The 25,560-nt window shown below is 40.9% G+C and overlaps 1 protein-coding gene across 2 annotated transcripts in view; it reads left to right on the top strand.

The window, feature by feature from the left end:
• The window catches only part of PXDN (peroxidasin), a 152,385-nt gene extending 144,449 nt beyond the window's left edge, over positions 1 to 7,936 (top strand). For both annotated transcript variants that reach the window (XM_039532192.1, XM_039532191.1), the window contains 2 exons: positions 2,069 to 2,182; positions 4,940 to 7,936. In XM_039532192.1, the coding sequence (XP_039388126.1) occupies positions 2,069 to 2,182; positions 4,940 to 5,065 (240 nt within the window). In that variant the 3' untranslated portion in view covers positions 5,066 to 7,936. The remainder of the gene's footprint in view (positions 1 to 2,068; positions 2,183 to 4,939) is intronic.
• Positions 7,937 to 25,560: the final 17,624 nt, after the last annotated feature.

Genomic DNA, 25,560 nt, shown 5'->3' with positions numbered 1-25,560 from the left:
AATGGCAATATACAAAAACCTGTAGGAGAACACTTCAACCTCCCTGGCCACACAATAGCAGATCTTAAGGTGGCCATCCTGCAGCAAAAAAACTTCAGGACCAGACTTCAAAGAGAAACTGCTGAGCTCCAGTTCATCTGCAAATTTGACACCATCAGCTCAGGATTAAACAAAGACTGTGAATGGCTTGCCAATTACAGAACCAGTTTCTCCTCCCTTGGTTTTCACACCTCAACTGCTAGAACAGGGCCTCATCCTCCCTGATTGAACTAACCTCGTTATCTCTAGCTTGCTTCTTGCTTGCATATATAAACCTGCCCCTGGAAATTTCCACCACTTGCATCCGAAGAAGTGGGTATTCACCCATGAAAGCTCATGCTGCAAAACGTCTGTTAGTCTATAAGGTGCCACAGGATTCTTTGTTGCTTTCATAGATAATTTGTAAATTGGAGCCCAAAACAGTATAAGTTCAGATGACTCTGGCGTATATTTTCAACCTTACTGTCTTCATTCTGCATGCAGGTTTAGTCTCTAAGGATGAGTATATATTTCCCAATAAATGTCTAAAGTTTTCTTTTGTAATACAGAAATTGGTATGGAGGAGGTTTGGTATCATGTAAATTGACCTTCTTACCTCAAACTCTAGCAAATTAAAAATGCTGTAAGGAAAGTCTCATATTTCCATCAGTAGAAGTGGCTGCGCAATTGTTCTCCAAAATATAAACATTAATTTGGAAAAATAAAGCCACTCTTGGCCATTTATGGTTTAACTATGATTTAATATTTTGTATCAATAATTACTTTTACACTCACACAAACACTGTAGCCAGTAGCAAGTTACCATCATACAATTCAGTTGTTGCATTAGTTCCTAGAGCACCTGACTAAAACCTTTAAAAAAAAATCCTCTTAGCATTTAAATGTTCTCTTTAGGTGGTAATCTAATCTTTATTATAAAAGATACTTGTTAATAAGCACATTTTAATGTAAGTTATGTAACTTTGACATGTGGCTACAATACTGAGGAAACCAGAATTATGGTGCGATTGTCATTCAGGAGCAAACTACCCTTTTGTGAGAGAATACAAAATACTATGGGTTGGCCAACCTCCATTCAGCATTTCCATTCCCAAATGAGAGATTGTCTTTTGGCTGGTTCTGCCACTGGTGCAATTAAGGCTTTGTCTACACTGTGGAAATCTTATGGTGGCATGTAGAGTACATACACTGCACACAGTCTATCACAGGTATAAACAGTTGATTGTGAGGCACTGCTTAGCCAAGTAGAGTACAGACATTCCAGAACCTTAGAGAATGGTTCTCTACACCCCCAAGCAGTGCCTCTACCATCTACATTGCTATTTTTAGCAGTGTGGTATCCCACTGTTGGAGCCTTTCCCCATCACCAGAGCCTTTCACTGACAAGTGTACCTACACATTGCATGTGGACGCAGCATGTTTTTCTCTGCAGCATGTAGCTTCACCTATAGTGCTGGTATCCTACATGCCACCGCTAGTGTGGACAAAGCCTAAAAGATACCTGTATGGGCTCTAAGTTGTGCCCTTCTGTCTATGGTTCCAAAGGATCATTCTGACAGCTGAGTGTTGCTGCAGTGCACGGGGTCTCCAGGTACACTCCCCTGCGTTGCCTCCCTGCCAACCCCATAGCTTCAGGAGGCTCTGTGCCTCTCCATCACCTGCAGTTGGGAATGTTGGGGGGGGGGGGAGCAGAGTCCCCTCGCTCTGGGCTTCTCCATCCCCTGGATCTGGGGGGTGGAGAGGCAGAGCACCCGAGGGTTGTGCCTCTCTATCTCCTGGAACTGGGGGGAGTCATGGCGCCTGTGCTCTGCTGTGTTTCAGCCAAAGTTTTGCTGAATCTGTAATAGATGAAGTGAAACATTTCACCACACCCAATCTCCAGTATATCTGACCAGATCAAAAACTGAGTAATCAGCCAGATGCAGCCACATGAATGTTGTTAGGGGATTGTATATAAGGTTAAGGCCATCCGTAAGCAGGAAAAGCTTTACTTTGGTTCAATTAATAACTTAGTTTTTTCTGTCTTCAGATAAAGAAACTGGAATCACGTCTCAGTAGAACTGATTGCACTGATGAAAAGGGTAAATCGTACTCCAGCAATGAAACCTGGAAAAGGGACCCTTGTACTATGTGTGAATGCAAAGTGAGTATGCTGGAATCCATTTTCCATTAAGCCATATTGTGATTTGTTTTTGAGATGCAGCCTCTGATGATGATGTACCCACAATTTTGTAGATTCTAGTCATTGTTGGTTCAATCTGTACCTGCAGTTAGTTGCTGGGGAAATTGACACCATTCAGACATCCATCTATCTAACAGTACTTACAAATCTAATGATTAGACATCTACATAACCTAATTTCCATCATTTGGCTGGTGTTAAATTATACTTGCAAAATTGTGGGTAAAAAGGGGGAGGCCCCACAGAAGCCTTTCCAAAAGCAGCCTCTCATAGAACGTAAAAATTGGTAAAAGCTCATATACCGAAATCTTAATATTTCCCTTGTTTTTTTACCTTTAGTGAAAGAAATAAAATAATGTAATGTAGGGAGAAAAAACTGGCTTTGTGGGATCCCTGAACTTTATGAGTGAACTTCAGATGATAAATAAATATATAACTTTTAAATTGTATTATTAATCATGTTTAGTCTGGTAATGTCTAAGGACTAAGCAAGAATATAGCCCCATTGTGCTAGGTGCTATACAAACACAGATTAGTAGATAAGAACTTAGTCTAAATCAAGGGTGGGCAAACTTTGGCCTGAGGGCCACATTTGCGAATAGAAACTGTATGATGGGCCATGAATGCTCCCAAAATTGGGATTGGGGTGCGGGAAAGGGTGAGGGCTCTGGTTGGGGGTGTGGCTCCAGGGTGGGGCCAGAAATGAGGAGTTCAGAGTGTGAGACAAGTTCCGGGCTGGGGCAGGGGAGTGGGGTGAGGGGTTCGGAAGGAGGGAGGGGGATCAGGGCTGGGGCAGGGGGTTGGGGCATTGGGAGAGGCTCAGGGGTGGAAGCTCCAGGTGGTGCATACCTCAAGCAGCTCCCAAAAGCAATGGCACGTCCCTCTCTGGCTCCTACGCGAGGCACAGCCAGGCGGCTCTGCACACTGCCCCATCCGCAGGGACTGCCACTGCAGCTCACATTGGCTGCAGTTCCTGTCCAATGGGAACTGCAGGGGCGGCACTTTGACAGGGGCAGTGTGCAGAGCAGAGGCCCTGGCTAACCCTATGCGTAGGAGCTGGAGCGGGGAGCATGCTGCTGCTTCTGGGAGCCACGTGGGATGGCCCCCACCCTACTCCCCAGCTGGAGTGCTGGAGGGGGCTGTGCAACTGCCTCCAGGAGCCGCATGGAGTGGCCTCTGACATTGCTCCTCTGGAGCGCCAGAGCGGGGCAAGCCTGCTCCCCAGTGGGAGATCGAGGGTCAGATTAAAACAGCTGGCGGGCCGGATCCCGCCCGCAGGCAGTAGTTTTCCCACCTCTGGTTTAAATAGGCAAGACAAATGCATGGTGGGATAAAGGAGTATAACATACAAGCAGCGTTGTTAATTATATGCAGCACAAGGTCATAAACTCACAGACTCATAGGCCTGGAAGGGACCTTGAGAGGTCATCTAGTCCAGTTCCTGGCACTCATGACAGAACTAAGTATTATCTACACCATCCTTGGCAGGTATTTGTGTAACCTGCTCTTAAAAATCTCCAATGATGGAGATTCCGCAACCTCTCTAGGCAATTTATTCCAGTGCTTAACCACCATGACAGTTAGGAAGTTTTTCCTAAAGTTCAACCTAAACTGCCCGTGGTGCAATTGAAGCCCGTTGCTTTTTGTCCTATCCTCAGAGGTTAAGGAGAATAATTTTTCTCCCTCCTCCTTGTAACAATCTTTTGAAAACTGTTATCAAGTTCCCTTTCAGTCTTCTCCAGAATAAACAAACCCAGTTTTTTCAGTCTTCCCTCATAGGTCACGTTTTTTTAGACCTTTCATCATTTTTGTTGCTCTTCTCTGGACTTTCTCCAATTAGTCCACATCTTTCCTGAAATGTGGCACCCAGAACTGGACACAATATTCCAGCTGAGACCTAATCAGCACGGAGTACAGCGGGAGAATTACTTCTCGTGTCTTGCTTACAACACTGCTGCTAATACATCCCAGAATGATGTTTACTTTTTTTGCAACAGTGTTATACTATTGACTCATATTTAGCTTGTGATCCACTATGATCCTCAGATCCATTTCTGCGGTACTCCTTCCTAGGCAGTCATTTCCCATTTTATATGTGTGCAACTGATCGTTCCTTTCTAAGTGGAGTACTTTGCATTTGTCCTTATTGAATTTAATCCTATTTTCATGTTAGTTCAATAGGTTTTTTAGATGGGTTTGGTTAAGAAGTGATAAGCTAAATGGGAGGGGGGAGTGAAAGGGGAGAGGACATTGAAGGGCAGTGTCAGTGAGAGGGGGTGAGGGGATAGCTCAGTGGTTTGTGCATTGGCCTAGTAAACGCAGGGTAGTGAGCTCAATCCTTGAGGGGCCCACTTAGGGATCTGGGGCAAAATCAGTACTTGGTCCTGCTAGTAAAGGTAGGGGCTAGACTTAATGACCTTTCAGGGTCCCTTCCTGCTCTATGAGGCAGGTGTGGACTGACACTTAAGAGTTGACACTGTGAGAGAGGGGAAGAAAGAGTGTTAGAGCAAACTGCCATTAAAAAAGTTGTCATATAAGGTGCTTTCTTCTAGATGCAAATTTTAAAAACCTCAAAACAAACCATGATACATTCAGAATTTGCCCCAGTAGCCAAAACCTTAGAAAGAATGGCTGGGAATACATTCCTGAATAATGTAAATACCATATCTCTTATTTTGTAGACAAAGCTAAAACTGTTGTTATATTTGTGCTAATACAGGTTGGTCAGATTACCTGTTTTGTAGAATCATGTCCACCAACTGATTGCTCTACACCAGTGAAGGTCGAAGGAGTTTGCTGTCCAGTCTGTTTAAAACAAACTATTAGCAAGGAAAAGAAGCCATAAATCTCCTCTAAGAATTTAAGATGTGTCCTCTTCAAATCATAACGATGCCTGCTGATGGCAAATACAGGTAACCAGAAGCTTAAAACAGCAGCAAGAAATAAAGATTTTACATGACAACATTCTAATGGTGCTGTAACAGTATAAGATGATGTATTATTTTACTATTTGCCCATAAAAAGAAAACCACAATGCAAAAATGTTGAACGGGAAATAAACAGGTCAAGATAATTCTGTGTTAAGATTCTCAGGTTAGACAAACTGAATCTGGTGCTACTTCAAAAAGACACTGTCAAGTAGTTTTAGGCACCCAAACTGACTTACCTTAAAACGTTTACATTATAAAATCAGAACATCTCCCATTTATGAGAAATAAGCACAATAAAAATATTTACTTTTTCTTTTCAGTATTAGTGTGACTTGATGTTCAGTGCTCTGCTAATAAAGTTAGAAGAAGAAAAGCTAAAATAAAAGCTTAATAAAACTATGTTCAGAGCTGTACTAATACAAGGGCAATTTCTGCAAGCCGTCTGTGCATTTGGATTGCCTAGTCAATTATGCCGGCATATAGACAATGAAGTAAAAACAAAAAAAAATCTGTTACATTTCAACCTCTCTTTAATTGAAGAGGAAAATTAATCAGTGTTTGACAAATTGACGAGCATAAAATTGCTAGGGAATGAGAAACAAACATCAAGTTTCTAGGACGGTATTAAAACAATGTGTATTACAAAAAGTGTTTGACAGTGTTCCTTGAATGTTATTCCTCACTTTAGGAAGCAGTACATGACTCATAAGTAGCATTTGATATTAAAATTAATATAATATTTTTGTCAAAACATATGTAATTGCTTGGCTACTTTTTAGATTCATTTATTTTAAATCAGTGTAAAGTGACCATCCAAAGTCCAGTTTGCAAGCATGCTCAGACGTGCTCACAGTCTAGTTACTAAGGCCCCGTTGTGAAAATGTGAAAATGTCACATGCCATTTTGCATACAAAGATAGCTACTGATTCATTGTACATATTGTCAGTAGACATATGTTCCTGAGTATATTATGGCACTGATTGTTTATGAAAAGAACAATCAAAATGAAGCATTAACCATTAATTGTGGATTGACTACTCCTTTTTATTTTTTTCTGACAAGGTATTTGAGTTTATAGGTTTTCTCCATTTTTCAGCTAGTACATGCATACTTATAACTGAGTCCCTTTATATGACTCATGTTAAAAATGATCCTCCAGTGAACTTTACTCCTCACATAATTCATTTTTTAGCACTATAGAATATATGTCTATGTCAATGCAGTGTATGTGTTAAGCACACCAATTCTTCACCTTTTTAACAGGCATATGTTATTACATTCAGTGAAAGACAACTATCATACCTCATTTTACAGTTTTGTTTTTCATTTATAGTGCATCTTCTGAAAAAATCCCTAATTTCCTACAATTCAGGGCTCAGTCCTGCAGTCCTAATGCAGAACTCTTACTGAAGTTATTGAATTCTCTGGATTCTGAGTTAATTGTTAGGATTTAGGAATCAGGGATTTAGGGATTAATGAAATCTGCACAAATGTAAACATTAGAGAGACAAAGTGGGTGAGGTAATATCTTTTACTAGACCAACTTCTGTTGGTGAGAGAGACAAGCAACATGCAAGTCTTTTCAAATTATGTAAAGACTTAATTTGCATAGTAAATCACATTTGTGTGTAATAGCTAATCTATTGCAACAATGCCATTTCCACTATAATATTTTGGCACATAATTTCCCTGGTTAGTAGCTTTAATGTTCTATAATTTGATAACTACATACTATGACACTGCTTTCAAACTTTGGTATATATTACAAACTTACTACAATGACTTGTTTGACGGTGTGGTAAGAGTAATATGTACATGTGAGTGGGGTGTTAAGCAAAGACGTATGTTAGAGGTACATGGGGTATTTTTAAGAATATTTCAATTGATTTTTATATATAAAGTTTTGACTTATGTAACCTATTTTAATATTTTTAGAAACTGTGTGGAAAGCATGTTTGAGTATCCTATGGTATCTAGGGCTTCACATTCCTTCCCCTTTTTTGATACTCTAGTATTTTATTCTGTTTTCTTGAGAGTCCAAATCACACAGTCACCCTGGAAACCCTATGCACATGGAACTCCCATTGATTTACAATAAGAATTCCTCAAGAGAGAGGCTTGCAGAACCAAATCAAATATCATAATTCAAGTATGTATATGGTTATATAGACCAGTAAAAAAAAAAAGTGCTTCCAATGGGTTATTAATTTCATCCCCCCCACGTTTATATGAATTAAATATCCTTAGAATTTCAGATCATAGCAGAAGAGCTTTTCCATTTATACACTATATAACAGTACCATGTATCTCATTCCCCCGCTCCCTGCCGCAGAATAAAGTGAATATCTGTTGTTCTTTGTTCAGTGTTTACTCATACAATATATAAAAATATTCTGGAATAACTCTTGAAATGCTTATACCGCTTCATCTTGAGTTATTTTACATAAACATAAAACATAAAGAAAAAGCAGATCGTCACCAACAATTTTAAATGTAATAAGCAATCAAGAATTGTATAAATTTACTTGTATTAAAGTGTCTACAGATTCAGCACCGATATTAACATTTCTGAAACAGTGGCCAGTGGCTGCATGATCATTTCCTCAGTATCCACTGTGAGAATATTGCTGTAATATGTTGCAAATTGTGCATATTTATTTACTTATTAAAACTGTTACCAAAAGCAGTCTTTGTTATTTTTATTGTAATCAGTAAATTTACCAAAGAACTGTTTGTACTGTGTAATGAATGCTTCTCAGTTGAAATAAATGGGCCACATTTCCAAATATTCTACCTGTTAATTTCTTGAAGCTACAGTGTGTATGTTTTTTATCAGCCAGACCAACAATTTCCTCGAAGAAGCTTAGTATTAACCCTCCATATCTGACACTAGAATTATCAATTAGTGGGATAAGTGAATGTCAGTTTAATAAAGTTATAGATTTGTATTTAGGTTGTGAAAGTATATATTTACCATTTACTCTATGCAGGGAGGCAGGACAGAGAGTAAAGACAGGATCAGAGAAGGAATTAGTTATTAGCAGCTGGACACTTTACAGCTTCCCAGTCTGGTCCTTTCTCAGGAAAAAAAAAATTGAAAGTTTTTTTAATATTAACCTTTCTTCACCCTAAGTAAATTGCACCGAGACACTAAGGACACTTGGAGGCCTCATATCACCTACCCATGCCTCATTCCAACACAATTCCTTCAGTCTCCCTTCCACCTTCAAAATGAGTGCACTGCCACTTTTTTTTATCTCCCTCTTCTACAATTAGAAGAGGTTTCCTTCCTCCCACAAATGGGTAGTCAGGCTCAGACTGCTTGTTAGCAGCCGGCTGCTGCTACACCACTGAGCTTCTGTGGATGCCAGGCTGGGAAGTACTGCTTCTAGCCTCTGCTACAAGTGCATACCATTTTCCTTTTGTTACTTTTTGGGCTGTGGTAGAACATGCAGGAGTAAGTGTTTGTCACTGAGAAGGGCATTTGGAGTTGAGCAGGATTAGGACTTAATGCAGACAGGAGTCGTGACCCAGTCCGTCTGCTTAGCAGCCGTGGAATCACCCTTCTTTCCAGCATAGATCTTCTTAATGCCTTCCCCACAAGCTTAGAGCCCTGTTCTCTCACCATAGGATATGAGTTATTGTTGAAATCAGTGTTAGTTACTCATATCTTTTGGTGAGTCTAGTGCTCAAGGGATACTAGCCAGTCCCTAGGACCATCAACCTGGAAAATGGCCAGTTTCTTAAACATTTAGTACAATACAGGTGATGATGTTTATAAAACAACAATTTGACTAATATACCTCTGGGAAAACTAGGTATGCAATATCATGCAATAGGAAAAATTAAAGACTAATGTATTCCAGAAGCATAATTCCAAAATCTACAATAAACTGCTATAAGAAATATCAGTAATTGAACTTGAGTTCTGCATTCATCAAACTTTTTTCAGTTACCAGAAGAGATGAATTAAAGAAGCAGAAAACAGAGATAATGCACTTTTCTGAGTAGTATTCCTTTAGGTGCTCTGCTTCAGGTATGCATTCACCTCCATGTGCCTTTGGTCAGAGATGTTTGGAAGCAATGCCCATTCAGCCGACTCATGCCCCCTACACATCTTCGTTTCCGGTAGTATATAGGTCTGTGTGGGTAAACCACCCACTCTGCTGTGTTCATTAGATAGTAGTTAGCTATTTTGAGATTTCTCTTTATATTTTTCCACATTTCTGGCATAATTTTTGTACATTTATTATGGAATATGACAGGATTGCCTGGCTTTAAACATTTTTCTTCCTGCCAGGAATCCTTCTCAATTAGCAATGGACACTCTAAGTGTCTTAAGCACTTGCAGGATACAGCTTGAGAGTATATAGGTAAAATCTGCTCTTCATCTAAAAGCAGATCCCATAATAATAGGGAGATAAAATTCAAACTCTGCGTAGTAGATCAAGCCCTGAAACCAGTTTCTGACCAGAGCACCAAGAATGCTCCTGTATATAGTGTCCCATCTACTTTTAGATCGTGGTCACCAAGAACTTTTATGGGTAAGACTGTTGCTATCCCATCCTTTGTCGGGTCCCAGTCATCGAGAGCAACAAGGGTTCAAACAACCGTTACCCCCATTCTCAAGGTTCTGGTTACTGAGAGCTTTGAGGGACGAGATCTACATCTGCATCTGTGGTACCAACCATCAAAAAGAGCACAACTATTAGATCTCCTTTAAAGAGGTCTCGGTCACTGGAGACCTGAGACCCCAAGAGCAGTGTTACTGAGGCGTCAGATGTGTCCAGTACTGTGAAGGTATCTAAGGCTTCTAAGAGACATGCCTCTGTGAAAAAAGACCCAGTACCTAAGACCTCTGCTACAGCTGATTACAGCCCTGTTAGCAGACATTCTACGACAAAGAGATCAGCACCATCTGGCTCTTTAGTATCCTTGATCTGTTTTTCAGCACCCCGGGCTGCTCCATCTGAGTCTACACTTGCACAGGCTCATCTTACCATGCGTAATAGTCAGATATCCACCCTTGGTATTGACATCGAGCTCCATTGTTCCTCCTGTACCACAGGAGTTCCAGTACTCAAGAGACCTATTTTTACCCAGTGAACCAGAGTCTCCTCTACTATCAGGTTGTACACATCTCTCAGTACTGAGATCCTCTTGGTCACCGACAGCACCTCATCAAAAAACCCCAATTCACCAACTTCTACCATCCAAGGAGAGCACTTATCACCTCCCATGGAGAGATTCTGATTGTGACTCACAACTCTCAGTTCAGGGAGATCATGTTTATTCAGTGGGACATCTTTTAGGATGACTGACAGTGGCTATCTCCTCCTATGCCTTATGGTCCACCACAGTGGCCTTATTGGGCCCAGAGTTCCCACTGTGATTCTCGCTCTCCCATACCTTCCCTTCCTCCTCACCAGCCAGAACCAATAGAGGACACCTTTGAAGAACAAGAGGCAAGGGCTGATAAGGAGGTAATACCTCATATGAATATTTCATTGTCATTGCTGGATGAGTCTCTAATGCCTCCACCATCTTCCATATGAGATGATTTCAGGCAATTCCAGGAGTTGACTAAGTTAATCACAGATATGCTTCAGATTTGCCCCGAGGAAGACCAGGATTCCCATCATAAATTCTTGGGCATTTTACACACCTCAGCTTCAGAATGTGTGGCACTCCCAATTAATAGGGCTTTTCTGCAGCCAGCCAAGACAATCTTGCAAACTGCCACTACAAACCCCACTACATGCAAGTTTTCCAACAAGAAGTACTATGTCCAATCCAAAGATTCAGAATTTTTATTTATACACTGAATTCCTTGATTGTGGATTCAGTGAACAAACGCGGGCAGCAGTACAATGCCAGTGGCACCCCATATAATAAGGACCAGAAGTATCTTGATCTTTTCAGTAACAAGAGCTACTCCTCTGCAGCATCACAATTCAGGATAGTGAATCAACAAGTTCTCTTGTCAAAATATGACTCTCTGAATTATAACAATTTTAACACTTTTATTGAACATTTACAAGTGGAGCACTGTGAGCAATTCAAGAACATCATTGCAGGCCTCCTTAGATGCAGAAGATACTGCAGCTCAATCTGTTTCCACTGTTATGGTGATGTGACGTGCATCTTGGCTACAGATGTCAGGACTCCCTAGGGAAGTGCAGAGCACTGCTGAGGACTTTCCTTTTTGAAGGTCACAATTTTTTTTCAGAATCTACCGATGCCTTCCTTTACAGCTTGCAGGACTTGATAGCTGCAAATAAAAGAAAGTTTAGCACTTCTCAGGCTTCTCAGAGATCTCACCCAGCCCATTAGTCTACTTCCAGAGGCCACTAAAGCCACCAGCCAAGAGGCCTAGATATTCAAAAAAGAAACCAGCTACTATCAGGGCTGCATCATCTCAGCCATGTACATCATCTAAGTGGCAGTTTTGATGGATAAGTTAAGAGTTTCAACCACCTGCTCAACAGGGAGTTATTGCTCCACCATCCCAGCCTCCTTTTCCCTTTGGAAATTACTTCTCCGAATTTCAACCCAAATGAGATAGCATAACATCTGACAAATGGGCTTCTGAGGCCATAACATCTGGATACACCATCCATGTCACCTCTTTCCCTGTCCCTCTTCAGGGACACATCTCATGGTCAATTGCCGAGACAGGCTGTTGCCTCTCCCCTATATTTAGGGGCCATAGAACCAGTTCCATCCAGACAGGGAAAGGGATTCTATTCCAAGTACTTTCGGTCCCCAAAAAGAATGGGGGATGTAGATGAATGTTATATCTCAGACTCTCAATGACTATGTGAAACAAAAGAAATTCAGGATGATAACCCTGGCAGCTAAAATTCCCTCTCTAGATTCTGGGGATAGGGTTCTAGTTCTCATTAGAACATAAGAATGACCATAGTGGATCACACCATTTTTGAGGTGGGGTGACCAGAACTGCATTCAGTATTCAAGATGTAGGCAAACCATGGATTTACACAGTGGCATTATGATATTTTCTGTCTTATTATCTATCTCTTTCCTAATGCTTCCTAACATTCTGTTAGCTTTTTTTGACTGCAGCTGCACATTGAGCAGATGTTTTCAGAGAACTATTCGCAATGACTCCAAGCTCTCTTTGTTGAATAGTTAAATAGCTAATTTAGATCCCATCATTTTGTATGTATTGTTGGGATTATGTTTTCCAATATGCATTACTTTACATTATCAGCATTGAATTTCATCTGGCATTTTGTTGCCCAGTCATCCAGTTTTGTGAGATCCTTTGCAACTCTTTACAATCTGCTTTGGACTTAGTTACTCAAGACAGTTAATCAAGATGATTATCTTGACTCTTGAGTTGCAAGACGCATATTTCCATGTTGCAATTCACCCCCTCACAAGACATTTGTTCTATTTATAGTCAACAATGATCACTTTTAATACAGAGTGTCCTTCCAGCCACTCTTCTGCCTCACAGATCATGGCAATTTTAGCTGCTCATCTACATTGTCTGGGCATAATTGTCTTCCCTTATCTCAAAGACTGGCTTCTCAGGGGCTGATCCTATAAGGAGTTCCTATCGGTGGTACAAACAGCTAGGTCCTTATTTCACAATCTATGCCTCCATATCAATCTCAAAAAGTCTGTTTTGATCTCAGGTTCAACCAATAGATTTTATAGGAGCCTTTCTAGATGCCATGACAGCCAGGGCTTGCTTACCATGTTTATGAATCTGCAGAATCCTATTTCAAAGATTCAGTTAAGTTACTTCAGCAAGGAATTTTCTTAGCTGCCATATGGCAGCATGTGTCTTCATAACCCAACATGCCAGATTTCATCTCTGCTCCTTACAGGGAGTGCTCAGGATAATCTACATACCAGACAAGCACAGTCTCGACAAAAAGGTCTCTGTTTCTCTGGATTCTGGACTCATTCGATTGGTGGAAGAATCCCTCCAAACTCTGTGCAGGAGTCCCCTTCTTTCAAGCACATCTTGGTCCTCACACCATCCAAAGTAAATGGTCCTTCTGAATTTGAGGGCAATCAGTAATGCTTATTCCCACTTCCTCCCACTGATCGGAGACAAGTCCAAGATCACAACAGGCAACATGGCCTTCATGTTCTACATCAATCATCAGAGTGGAGCTCGCTCCCCTCACTTTGTGCTGAAGAAATAAAACTCTGGAACTGGTGCATAACCAACCAGATGGTCATCTCAGCTTCTTACCTACCAGACGATAATCTCAGCAGACACTTTTCCCAGAGTTATGAGTGGCAGCTGGATACACGAGTCCTCAACAGCATATTTCTAAGTTGGGGATTTCCAGAAATGGACGTTTGTGCCACTACAACCAATATGAGATTCAAGAGGTTTTGCTTGAGAAGGGTGCTTGGTCTTTAGTAACTAGAAGATACCTTCCTCATTTCATGGACAAAGGACCTTTTTTATGCATATCCATCAAAACAGTTGTTCATGAAGGTTCTCAATGGGAACAAGCAGGATAAAGATAAAGTCAGTTTAATTGCACCATCGTGTCCAAGACTGGTTTGGTATCCTTACCTCATTCAACTTGCTTCTGACCCTCCACTGCAAATTCCACTCAGCCCCATATATTGTCTCAGGAGGCAGGTCAGATACTTCACCCCAGTCTCTGGAGATCCTGCAGCTTCAGGTGTGACTACTTGATGGTCTCTGGGTTAGAGACTTTATATTCAATAGTAGTGCAAAAGGTGGTATTAAACAGCAGAAAGGAGTCCAGGCATCATGCTTATCTTCAGAAATGGAAGATCTATCAACTCTGGTGTACCCATAGACAAGTTTCTGTTGTCCACTCCTCTCTATTGGCTGACCTAGACTACCTGCTAGAATTAAAAGGAATAAGTCTTACTATGAGTTTGGTCATGGTTCACTTGGTTGCTATAATAACCTTTCATTCACTGATAGAAGGTTTTTGGGTTTTTGCTTATCCCACTACATCAAATTTCTCACACGCCTGGTTAATCTTTTTCCACAAATTAGAGGACCTACTCCAGTTTGGGACTTGAAACTTGTCCTTAATTGTCTTATGAAATATCCCTTCAAGCCACTAGCCACATGTTCATTGCTTCACCTATCAATGAAAACAGCTTTCTTGGTGGCCATCATTTCTGCCAGAAGGGTTGGTGAACTGGGAGCTTTAATGACAGATCCCACCCCCATTTACAGTGTTCTTCAGGGAAAAGGTCTCTTTATGACCACATCCTAAGTTTCTACCTAATGTATCCTCTGAATTTCATATTAACCAGTCCATTCATCTTTCCAAAACCGCATCAGACTAGGCAGGAAGCCTGCTTCCATATCCTGGATGTCAGAAGGGCATTAGCCTTCTATTTGGAAAGAACCAAACCATTCAGAACATCTCCCAGGCTGTTCGTTTCAATTGCAGATGGATCCACAATCTGCCCAGAGACTTTCAAGATAGATCTCTGGTTGTATCATTTCATGTTATGATTCTGTAAGGAATGATTAAAGGATTAGAAAACATGCCTTATGGTGACAGACTCAAGGAGCTCAATTTATTTAGCTTCACAAAGAGAAGATTAAGTCTATAAGTACCTTAATGGGGAACACATATTTAATAATGGGCTCTTGAATCTAGCAGAGAAAGATATGACACAATCCAGTGGCTGGAAGTTGAAGCTAGACAAAATCAGACTGGAAATAAGGTGTAAATTTTTAATGGTGAGAGTAATCAATCATTGGAACAATTTACCAAAGGGTTGTGGTTGCTATACCGAAAACCTACCGACTGCTATGCCTACCTTCATGCCTCCAGCTTCCATCCCGGGCACACCACAAGATCCATTGTCTACAGCCAAGCACTGAGGTACAACCGCATCTGCTCTAACCCCACAGACAGAGACCAACACCTACAAAATCTCCACCAAGCATTCTCAAAACTACAGTACCCGCACGAGGAAATAAGGAGACAGATCAACAGAGCCAGACGTGTACCCAGAAGCCTCCTACTGCAAGACAAACCCAAGAAAGAAACCAACAGGACTCCACTGGCCATCACATACAGTCCCCAGCTAAAACCCCTCCAGTGCATCATCAGGGATCTACAACCCATCCTGGAGAATGATCCCACACTTTCACAGGCCTTGGGTGGCAGGCCAGTCCTCGCCCACAGACAACCTGCCAACCTGAAGCATATTCTCACCAGTAACTGCACACCGCACCATAGTAACTCTAGCTCAGGAACCAACCCATGCAACAAACCTCGATGCCAACTCTGCCCACATATCTACACCAGTAACACCATCACAGGACCTAACCAGATCAGCCACACCATCACCGGTTCATTCACCTGCACGTCCACCAATGTAATATATGCCATCATATGCCAGCAATGCCCCTCTGCTATGTACATCGGCCAAACTGGACAGTCTCTAAGGAAAAGGATAAATGGACACAAATCAGATATTAGGAATGGCAATATACAAAAACCTGTAGGAGAACATTTCAACCTCCCTGGCCACACAATAGCAGATCTTAAGGTGGCCATCCTGCAGCAAAAAAACTTCAGGACCAGACTTCAAAGAGAAACTGCTGAGCTCCAGTTCATCTGCAAATTTGACACCATCAGCTCAGGATTAAACAAAGACTGTGAATGGCTTGCCAATTACAGAACCAGTTTCTCCTCCCTTGGTTTTCACACCTCAACTGCTAGAACAGGGCCTCATCCTCCCTGATTGAACTAACCTCGTTATCTCTAGCTTGCTTCTTGCTTGCATATATAAACCTGCCCCTGGAAATTTCCACCACTTGCATCTGAAGAAGTGGGTATTCACCCACGAAAGCTCATGCTGCAGAACGTCTGTTAGTCTATAAGGTGCCACAGGATTCTTTGTTGCTTTTACAGATCCAGACTAACACGGCTACCCCTCTGATACTGTTTTCTATATTAGACTCTGTTCCAAAGCTCCATCTTCTTTGTGGGGATACTGCTTGGGAGTCACCTGAAATGGAGTACCCATAGGGATACTACTCAAAGCAGAAGGAGAGGTTATTCAGCTTTTGCATTAACTGGAGTTCTATGAGACGTGTGTTCCTATGGGACTTTCCTTTCTCTCTACTTCAGATTTTCTTCTGCGGGGCTTCATGGTAGAGAAGGAACTGGGTGATGGTCATCCATGGAGCTCTATATATTCTTGCTACAGGGCATGAACATATATGAGCTGCATGCATGGACTAAATGGGCACCACTACCAAAAATCTCTGATCAAAGATAAAGGAAGCTCACATGCACCTGAAGTGGAGCGTCCATAAGGACACATCTGTCAAAGAACTCTAGCTACTGCACAAGGTGAGTAACCTCTCCTTCTTGCTTATTAGCCACAGGTTAGTGAAGCTACTTGAAGTAATGGAAGCAGCAGGTAGTATCTAAATAAGGTTTTTCTAGTTCTGTTTCTAACTTGGCTTTTTTCATATATTTTGGATTAGATATAGCAGGTGTGGCCAACCTGAGCCAGAGAAGGAGCCAGAATTTACCAATGTACATTGCCAAAGAGCTGCAATAATACGTCAGCAGCCCACCATGAGCTCCACCCCGCTCCCAGCGCTTCCCACACACCAGCAGTCCTGACGATCAGCTCCTCCCCCTCTCTCCCCACACCTCCCAATCAGCTGTTTTGTGGCATGTAGGAGGCTCGGGGGGGGGAGGGGTGAAGGCATAGCAGGCTCAGAGGAGGGGGCGGGAAGGGGTGGAGTGGGGTCAGGGCCTGTGGCAGAGCCAGGGATTGAGCAGTGAGCACCCCCCAGCACATTGGAAAGTTGGCACCTGTAGCTTCAGCCCCAGAGTCGGTGCCTATACAAGGAGCCGCATGTGGCTCCAGAGCCACAGGTTGGCCACCCTGAGATATAGGGTACTATCCTGTCAAAGCCAAATGTGAGGTTCACATGATCCTGTTGGGCAATACTATCACAGCTGAGATGAACTGAGGCTCCCTATAAATAGATGTGTGTGTATATAAAACGTGTATTAAATATATAATATTTCATGAATGAAAAGTAGGAGGGAGCCGTTTGCAGAGTGTTTTATATGAAACTCCGTCAGCTCTGGAATTCAGTCCCCCTTTGGTCCACCACAGCCTGGATTTGTTATCCTTCAGGTCATACTGCAAGGCCCATCTTTGCTCCTAGACATTTGGAGAAGGTGGTGTTTATGCGGAGGGATGAACAATTTAGAATCCATTAGGCTGCCAGTTGGTTATCCCTTCTCATACAGTGTAGACTTTGAGTGTCAACTTGAAATGAAGACACAAAGAAGCCAAACTAATATGCCACTAAAATATGCCTCCCCCCAAAAAAAAAATTGTTGACAGAGAATATTCAACCATCCTCCTTTAAAATGCATCCATTCTGAATAATATTTTTTGTCTTCACCTTAGGAGAGAATTGGTGTGGCAAAGTTTTGGGATACCCTGATCTAGTTAATTATATGTCTGACTTGTGGTTTTTTTCACAGATATACTCAATTTCTCTTCATAATCTAATAGGGACCAAGTGCTTGAACTTCAGTAGAGGGCAAGTTAATAAATAAATATGTAAAAGGGGAGAACCTACTCCTCCAAGAGAACCTTTAATAATAGCAGAGTTCATAAGTACATTAACAAACTTCATCCCTTCACTACAGTAATACATTCACAAAAATAAAGACTCAAATCTAGGGGACAAATTGTTTGTTTAATATTTAATTCTATTAGAGTGCTTTTGTATTCATCACTGAGTGTCTCTCTTTTAGTAAATTGTCATGATTGTAAAATAGATGGAGCCTTGCTAAGAAGCTTTTGCTTCCATAAATGTCTTTGTCTTCGGCCAAGCTGGAGTACTGCCAGGGTTCAACAGAGTTAACTGCCAACTTTAGTAATGGGGGTTTCTAAAACTTTCTGGCTGTATTTTGGGAAGGATTAAATTAGATTTGAAGTACTCTGGGCTAATTGATTTATTCCTGTTGTTTAACTTCATGCAAGGATTGGCTGGCTGCATGATAGCCAGAGTTGCCTTTTATGGAATGACTACCTACCACACACATCACAGCTTTAAAAAAAAAAAAAAAAAAAAAAAGGCCTTGCATTGTAAAATAATAATATGCTGCTATAGTGCCCTGTCATTATAGGACCTAAAAACACTTTAAATAAATTGTCTTGAACCCCCCTTGCAAGTTGTTCTCATTATACTGATGAGTAATTTGAGGTCCAAAAGACATTAAGTGACTTGCTCAAGGTTACAGAGCAAGTCAGAGGTTTAGCTGAGACTAGAGCTCAGGGAGCATATCCTCAGCTGGTGTAAATTGTCATAGTGCCATTGAACTCAGTCTGCCCCCAGCTGGAGTCCTGACTCCGAGTCCCCTGCTTTAACCACTGCTTAGTCACTCCTTAAATTGTCATATACTCAATAGTGTACAGAAAAACACAGAAGTCTTGCTTTATACTGAATTAGTACATTTTTAGTGAGACTTGCTAAAATGTTGGGAATATTTCATAGTTTTATTATAGTGATTAGAGCAAAGTATCAAAAAGCTGGTGGAACTAGTTTCTTTATCAATCTTTCTGGACAGTTCTGACACTTATTTCCTGGAAACAGATTGTAACATTGCATATTCAGGACTATGGCATCATAGACTATCCAACAGAGAATCAGTTTGTAGCCTTCTGAAGGTCTCTCGCGTACACAGAGCCCTGCATATCTGCAGATATCAGTGGACCATTTTTGTGGCTGGCAGATGAATACAGATCCAAATTTAATATCTAACGTCCTGCAAATCTGCGGATATCCACTTTATATGGGTGGATGCAGATATCCGTGGATTATTTTTGCAAATCGCGGATCTAATGTGGATACAAATTTTGTCTCCGGGCAGGGCTCTACACATATTCTATAACAATTAGTACATTGCAGATTTCATTCCATTAATTTTATCACCCACTGGAAGAATTGTGATATGTGACAAAAAGCTTGTTAGATTGAATGTGTCATCATTAAATACCCATATGAATATTGATAAGTGGCAACCTCAAATGTTTAAAGGATTATTGAGCACAAAAGTTTGTGTCAAAATCCACTAAGGAGAAGAAGAATGTTATCCTTATTGAAATTAATGAGAGCTAAATAAATTACTAGAGAAGTCCTACTCAAGCTTGAAGGGCTGGTGGATAATTTCATTACCAAATGGAATCATACAGAGTAACAAAGTGATCAGGGCACAGTGTTTGCATCATGATGCACATGAATATACAAATATGCTGAGTCATGGAGTTGTAATGATTTCACCTATTGACACAATATCCTGAGGCAGACATTCCTACTACTATCAGCCTGTTTCACTGTTATTTTGTGGCTTCTGTTGCTCAATTTCATGCAACACCTCTACCCTTCCTTCCCTCCTCTCCTGGCCTGTGTGTGGTGGAAAGGAAATCTCTTCAGCTCCCACACACCAGTTCATTTTCTTAATAATCTATGCTGTATGCCAGGCAGGGATGGGAGTGCTCCTGTGACTGGAGCTCTGGTATTCAGCCTGGTAACAGACAGAGCACAGCATTGATCAGATATGCATAATCTACGAGAGTAACTAGAGAGCTGCATGTAGCTCAGGAGCTATAAATTGAACCTCCTTCTTTAGATCCTGCAGCAAAGCAAATAAGAAACGTGTAAAAAAGTAAGATACATAATGGCTACATACATTTAGGATAGGGGTAGGCAACCTGTGGCACGCATGACGAAGGCGGCACACAAGCTGATTTTCAGTGGCACTCACACTGCCCGGGTCCTGACCACCCGTCTAGGGGGCTCTGCATTTTAATTTAATTTTAAATGAAGCTTCTTAAACGTTTTAAAAACCTTATTTACAATAGTTTAGTTATATATTATAGACTTATAGAAAGAGACCTTCTAAAAACATTAAAATGTATTACTGGCACACGAAACCTTAAATTAGAGTGAATAAGACTCGGCATAGCACTTCTGAAAGGTTGCTGACCCCTGATTTAGGATGTCTGCATCTAGTGAATGCTTTAAGGCTTCTTCTCGGTAATATAACTTTACAACCCTACAAATCATATGCATTTAAATTTTTTTGCTATATTCTGAAAACCAAACTAAATCAGTTACTCATATCTTTAATGAGGCTGGTAGTCTGCTGTTATCAGGATTACAGCTGTTTCTGGGAGCACTGCAGTGAGTTTTCCCTAGTTTGGCTTGTCTTTTTTTTATAGGGATTAGCATAAAAATATACCTACAGAAAAACAATTGGGGTTGTCTTGGGGGATGGAAAGAATGCTTTTTATGGGGGATGAAAATATTCTAGCCAGTATTGTGTAGTTTTTCTCCACTATTTATCCCCTGGGGCCCTTTAGAATATAGAAACTGATTAATGTATGCACTTCATAAATGAATATGCACCAGTTGTATCATAGATAGAAGTGGATATGTCCCTTACCCCCAATGCACCTGCCAACATACACAAGTATATAAGGAGCATATGCTGTGTAAAACATATACCTGCCCAGAGCTATGGGGAGGCTGGAAAGAATATCTGTTGATACATGTTTGGTAGTTTTAGTGACAGATATTGCAACTACATGCAATATGGTTTATCTATCGCTGCGGGGCAGGAATTGCATGCAACAATTATAGGGCTGGGGGAGAGGGTTTGCCGCAGCTTGGAACTAAGAACAGTAGGAGGTGATGATGGTGAATCACTCAGGTTGTAAACACTTCCAGAGAGGTACTACTCCCGGGAAGGCTTGAATATATTGGTCCAAACTTGGTTTTCCAGTGACCAACAGACAAAGAAGAGGTTTTTGGCATAAAAAGGTTGAGCTGAAACTGACTTAGTGCCTTCTTTCTGATGTAACAAAATGACAGGACTATAGGTCCTATGGGGTCTCCAAACTTACTGAAGGATTGGAAAGACTGATACCTAGTAGAGCCCCTATGTTGAGGCTGGGGGTGATCTCTAATAAGCTTTTAGTAAGTGTGTGGGAACTTTTATTGTTTTTGTATGTTTTCTCTGTAATGCTTTGACCTTAAGAATTAATGGGGGGCGAGAGAGAAACCCTCAATTTTATTTTACAGACATTACAATATTTGCTATTGTTTATTTATCACAAAAATAAAAAGAGTAGACTTTCCCAACCATGCCTTTGCTCATCCTATGTTGCATCAGAACATAAGAATAATCATGCTGGGTCAGACCAAAGGTCAATCTAGCCCTTTGTTGTTCTTTGTGTCCATCACTTTCCTGGTCCTCATCTGTAAGATTAAGTGTCCTCTTTTTCTTCAAATTCCTTCTCAAGACCCTCTTCTGTTGCCATGCCTACAAGAAATCAGCCAACATATATAAAGCCAGGGTAATTCCACACCTTGAATAGTGCAGTTCTATTCACCCCATTTCAAAAAAGATATATTAGAACTCGAAAAAGTACAGAGAAGGGCACTAAAAGTGATTAAGAGTATGGAACAGCTTCCACATGAGGAGAGATTAAAAAAGACTGGGACTGTTCAGCTTTGAAAAGAGACAACTAAGGGGGGGAGGGGGTTTGATAGAGGTTTATAAAATCATGAATGTTGTGGAGAAAGTGAATAAGAAAGTGTTATTTACCCCTTCACATAACACAAGAACCAGGGGTCACCCAGTGAAATTAATAGGTAGCAGGTTTAAAAAGAAACAAAAGGAAGTACTTCTTCATAGTCAACCTCTGGAACTCTTTGCCCGGGGATGCCGTGAAGGCCAAAAGTATAACTGGGTTCAAAAAACAAATTAGATAAGTTCATGGAAGATGGGTCCATCAAAAGTTATTGGTCAGGGATGCAGCCCCTGCTCTGGGTGTCCCTAACCCTCTGACTGCCAGATGTTGGGACTGGACAACAGGAGATGGATCATTCAAAATTGCCCTATTCTGTTCATTCCCTCTGAAGCATCTGGCACTGGCCATTATCAGAAGACAGGTTACTGGGCTAGATGGCGTTTTGTGTAGTTCATAGCACAATAGGGATGAGTTTCATATCCTCCATAATGCGGGGGCGGGGGCTTTCTGATGTACCAGTTTTCATTAGAAAATGCTTGTTCTCCAAAATTGAAATACTCTGCAGAACGTATTGATTTTGTTAAAATTTTCGATGGAAAATTATCAATACATTTCATTTTGATAAGGTCAAAGTGCTTTGTTTTGATACGGTTGAAGTGCTTCAATTCAACTTTTATATTAGAAGTTGAGCATGACAATGTACAGTGGGGATTAGTTCAATTTAATTACATTGCACACGGTATGAAATTTTTCACAGCCCTGAGTGATGTAGGTATGTTGACCTAAGTTTTAGGTTTAGACCAGGCCTTAGGTAAACTGTATTAAACCCCTGTTTGGACACTCTTATTCAGAATTAAAGTGGCTTTAATTTGGTTTAGCTTAATTCACTTCATCTAAACCCTTGTTGACTTGGTGTTCAATAGAATAACATAGGGATAAATCTAGATAGTCCTTACCTATAAGTCCCATTGTTTTTCTCTTTCATCTTCATAGCAGTGCTGGAGGATACCACACTACAGTAAGATGGCACTGTTCAAGTAGGGCATTGAACTGAAGTCCTGTGAAGATATTTTAGCAGAAAATAAAGATGAAGGCCCCACTGAAGTCAGTGTGAGTATTGCCATTGTCTTCAATGAGGCCAGGACTTTCACTGTAGATCTCAAGCTCTCCTAAAAATATTCCTGAGATTATGGGCTTTGCATGGGGAGAGAAGAGACCTGGGATTCCCTTTGAGAGAATATAGGCAGGCTTTTTGTTTCTATTGGGTCATAGTGATACAAGAGGAAAGACGCTGGGATAGGAACAGTTAATATGGTTAGTTTTTTAATACTGGACAGTATCTTATAAAAGCCCTCCAAAAATAAATAGCGACTACAGCTTATATAGTCCCTGTCCTGCTACATGGCTGCTGCCCCCTTTGGCATATGACCAGTACTATGGATGTTTGTGTGTGTACAAACCAATTCCCATGGCAACTCATAAAGATAAAAGGCAGCCCATGAGAGAATTGCCCATTACACAGTCCTGGCCATTTGCAGGCTCTCAAGGGCCTGAACCACTTTACAGAATGCACTTCATTAGGCAGACAAGGAACAGTATGTCACTATAAATTAAGGGCAGAGTTTTCTTGAAGGAATTCCTTCTGCTACCTGCAAGTTCATCACTGCATTACCACACAGTTTTAGGTGACGGCAGCCCAGGATGTATTTCCAAGACAGAAATCCTGTGAAAAGAAAATATATTCGGTACAGGATTTGTCACCACTTGTCATCAATTTCTCATTCGTTTTGCTGAAATCTCCTAAAGGGTAAAGAAAAAGAAAAAAGGCAGCTGTGTGGGCCATGCTCTAATATTGACTGGTTACAAGTGAAATGCGGATATAAAAAAATATCTTTCTGGCCAGACTTCATGACTGCCAAGCATTCATCCTACTGGAACAGGTGCTCCCACTGCCTCACTCCCTGTCAGCAATATATCAAATTACCCTGGGCAGTTTACCAAATTATGAGAAATGTGGCTGCTATTTAGGATTTCAATTAGCAGGTTTTGGTCTTCAGAGACAAATGAGCTTCTCAAGGTTTCTATTGTTACATCAGTCATTGCATAGCAGAGCAAGGAGACAAGTACAGAGCTCAGGGCTTACAGAGATGTATTCATTAATACTTTCTTCCTTGGGGCCTTGAAAAGAAATTCCTGCTATGTCACTGAAAAAACTAATCCCTTCCATCAGTTAAACTTTAGAGCCAATTAGCTATCTCCATGGAATATATTAACTTCAAACTGTAAGATAGGAAGAAAAAAATCCCATGGGATCTAAGTAAACGCTTCTGAGAATCTGGCTCCCTGTACTTACTCATATGAAGGACAAGATTAGGGCCCTACCAAATTCACGTCCATGAAAAACACGTCACGGACTGGGAAATCTGGTCTTTTCTGTTCTTTTAGCATATACTGTACAGATTTTCAGGGAGACCAGCGTTTGGTCTTGACCCAAAAATGAGTTGCAGGGGATTGGGGAGATCATGGTATTGCGAACCACAGCCACTGGGAGCTGCGAGTGGCCGTACCTGTGGACACTCAGGTAAACAAAGCATGTCGCGGCCCACCAGGGGCTTACCCTGAACAAGCCACAAACCAAGTTTGGGAACCCCTGGCTTAATTATAAAAATGTTACACAAAGTGTGTTGGTGCAGACCATGAAGCATATACAAAAACTAATAAGTCATTTATAGTTGAATTGTAATAAATCTAAATCCATTGATTCTACTTTTATTTTTTTGGCACCTAATTTCTTGGTGAGTATCTACAAAGGTCCGGTCAATGTCTACAAAGGTCCACTGGCATGATTTTAAAAGAATCTTTATTCCTTCTATGTAGACTGTGTTGTAACAGATACTTGCAATATTTATTAGGTACCATTTTGTAAATTATTATTTTACTATGTTGTGTACTCCTTTGTTAATAAAGTTAAGGTAGCAAATAATCCTATCCTGAAAACAGGGCCTCATTCCAAACCAGTCAGTCGCCAAGTAAACTGAACTAGCCTATATCAAGATTTTAATCGATTAATCACAGTATTAATTGAATAAACTGAGTATCTGTGGATACTCTCCTCAATACAATCTATGTAATAAGACTCCAGAATTGTCACTCGGTCTGTGTGTCACTCTGCAGTCTAGAATATCTGTTGAGTCAGTATGAAGCAATGGAAACAGCTACAAGCATGATTCAGAGCTGTTTTTGTTTAGAATATCACCAGGGTCAATCATTACTCGGTTGACAGTCTGTTCACATCCATTTTTAAAGTTCTCAGTTATTTCACCCTTTATGAATTACACCATTATGACAGCACAGGCTTACACTTAGTAGTACTATACTCCTTTGAGTTGCTACCAACACGGATTTACATAATACTAAGAAGTGTAATTTGTACTACTGTTGTGCAGAAACCTGTATTTTAAGTTGTCCAACCTGGCCAGTTATATAAAGTTGTTTATAAAAGTAAGCAAAAGCTAGAGAAAGAACTCATCTATCTGGATTGTTTCAGTTAAAAGAAATACACAAATTTTCAAGGCTTCTTGTAATGTCATGAATTGGTCTCATAACAAGCTGAAAGATTCTCGAAATGGGAGGAAATGTTAGTAGTTAAAAGCCCCAACATGTGTTTTGACTAAGTAATTTTAGCGGGATTTGGTTGCCTCACCTTTCTGGACCTTGTTTATCTGGAGCTTGCTGAAAGAGCCAGCTGGACAGCAGGTCTGTTGGACTGGAATGAGTGAGCTACACAAGCATGGCTGCTGTCTCTTTAGTCCTGGGATCCCACCAGGAAACCATT

This window comes from Mauremys reevesii, linkage group 3, assembly GCF_016161935.1.
Source record: "Mauremys reevesii isolate NIE-2019 linkage group 3, ASM1616193v1, whole genome shotgun sequence".
In the NCBI taxonomy this organism is placed as follows: domain Eukaryota; kingdom Metazoa; phylum Chordata; order Testudines; family Geoemydidae; genus Mauremys; species Mauremys reevesii.
Note: the sequence above shows the minus strand (reverse complement) of the source record. Positions and strands in the feature narration are given on the sequence as shown.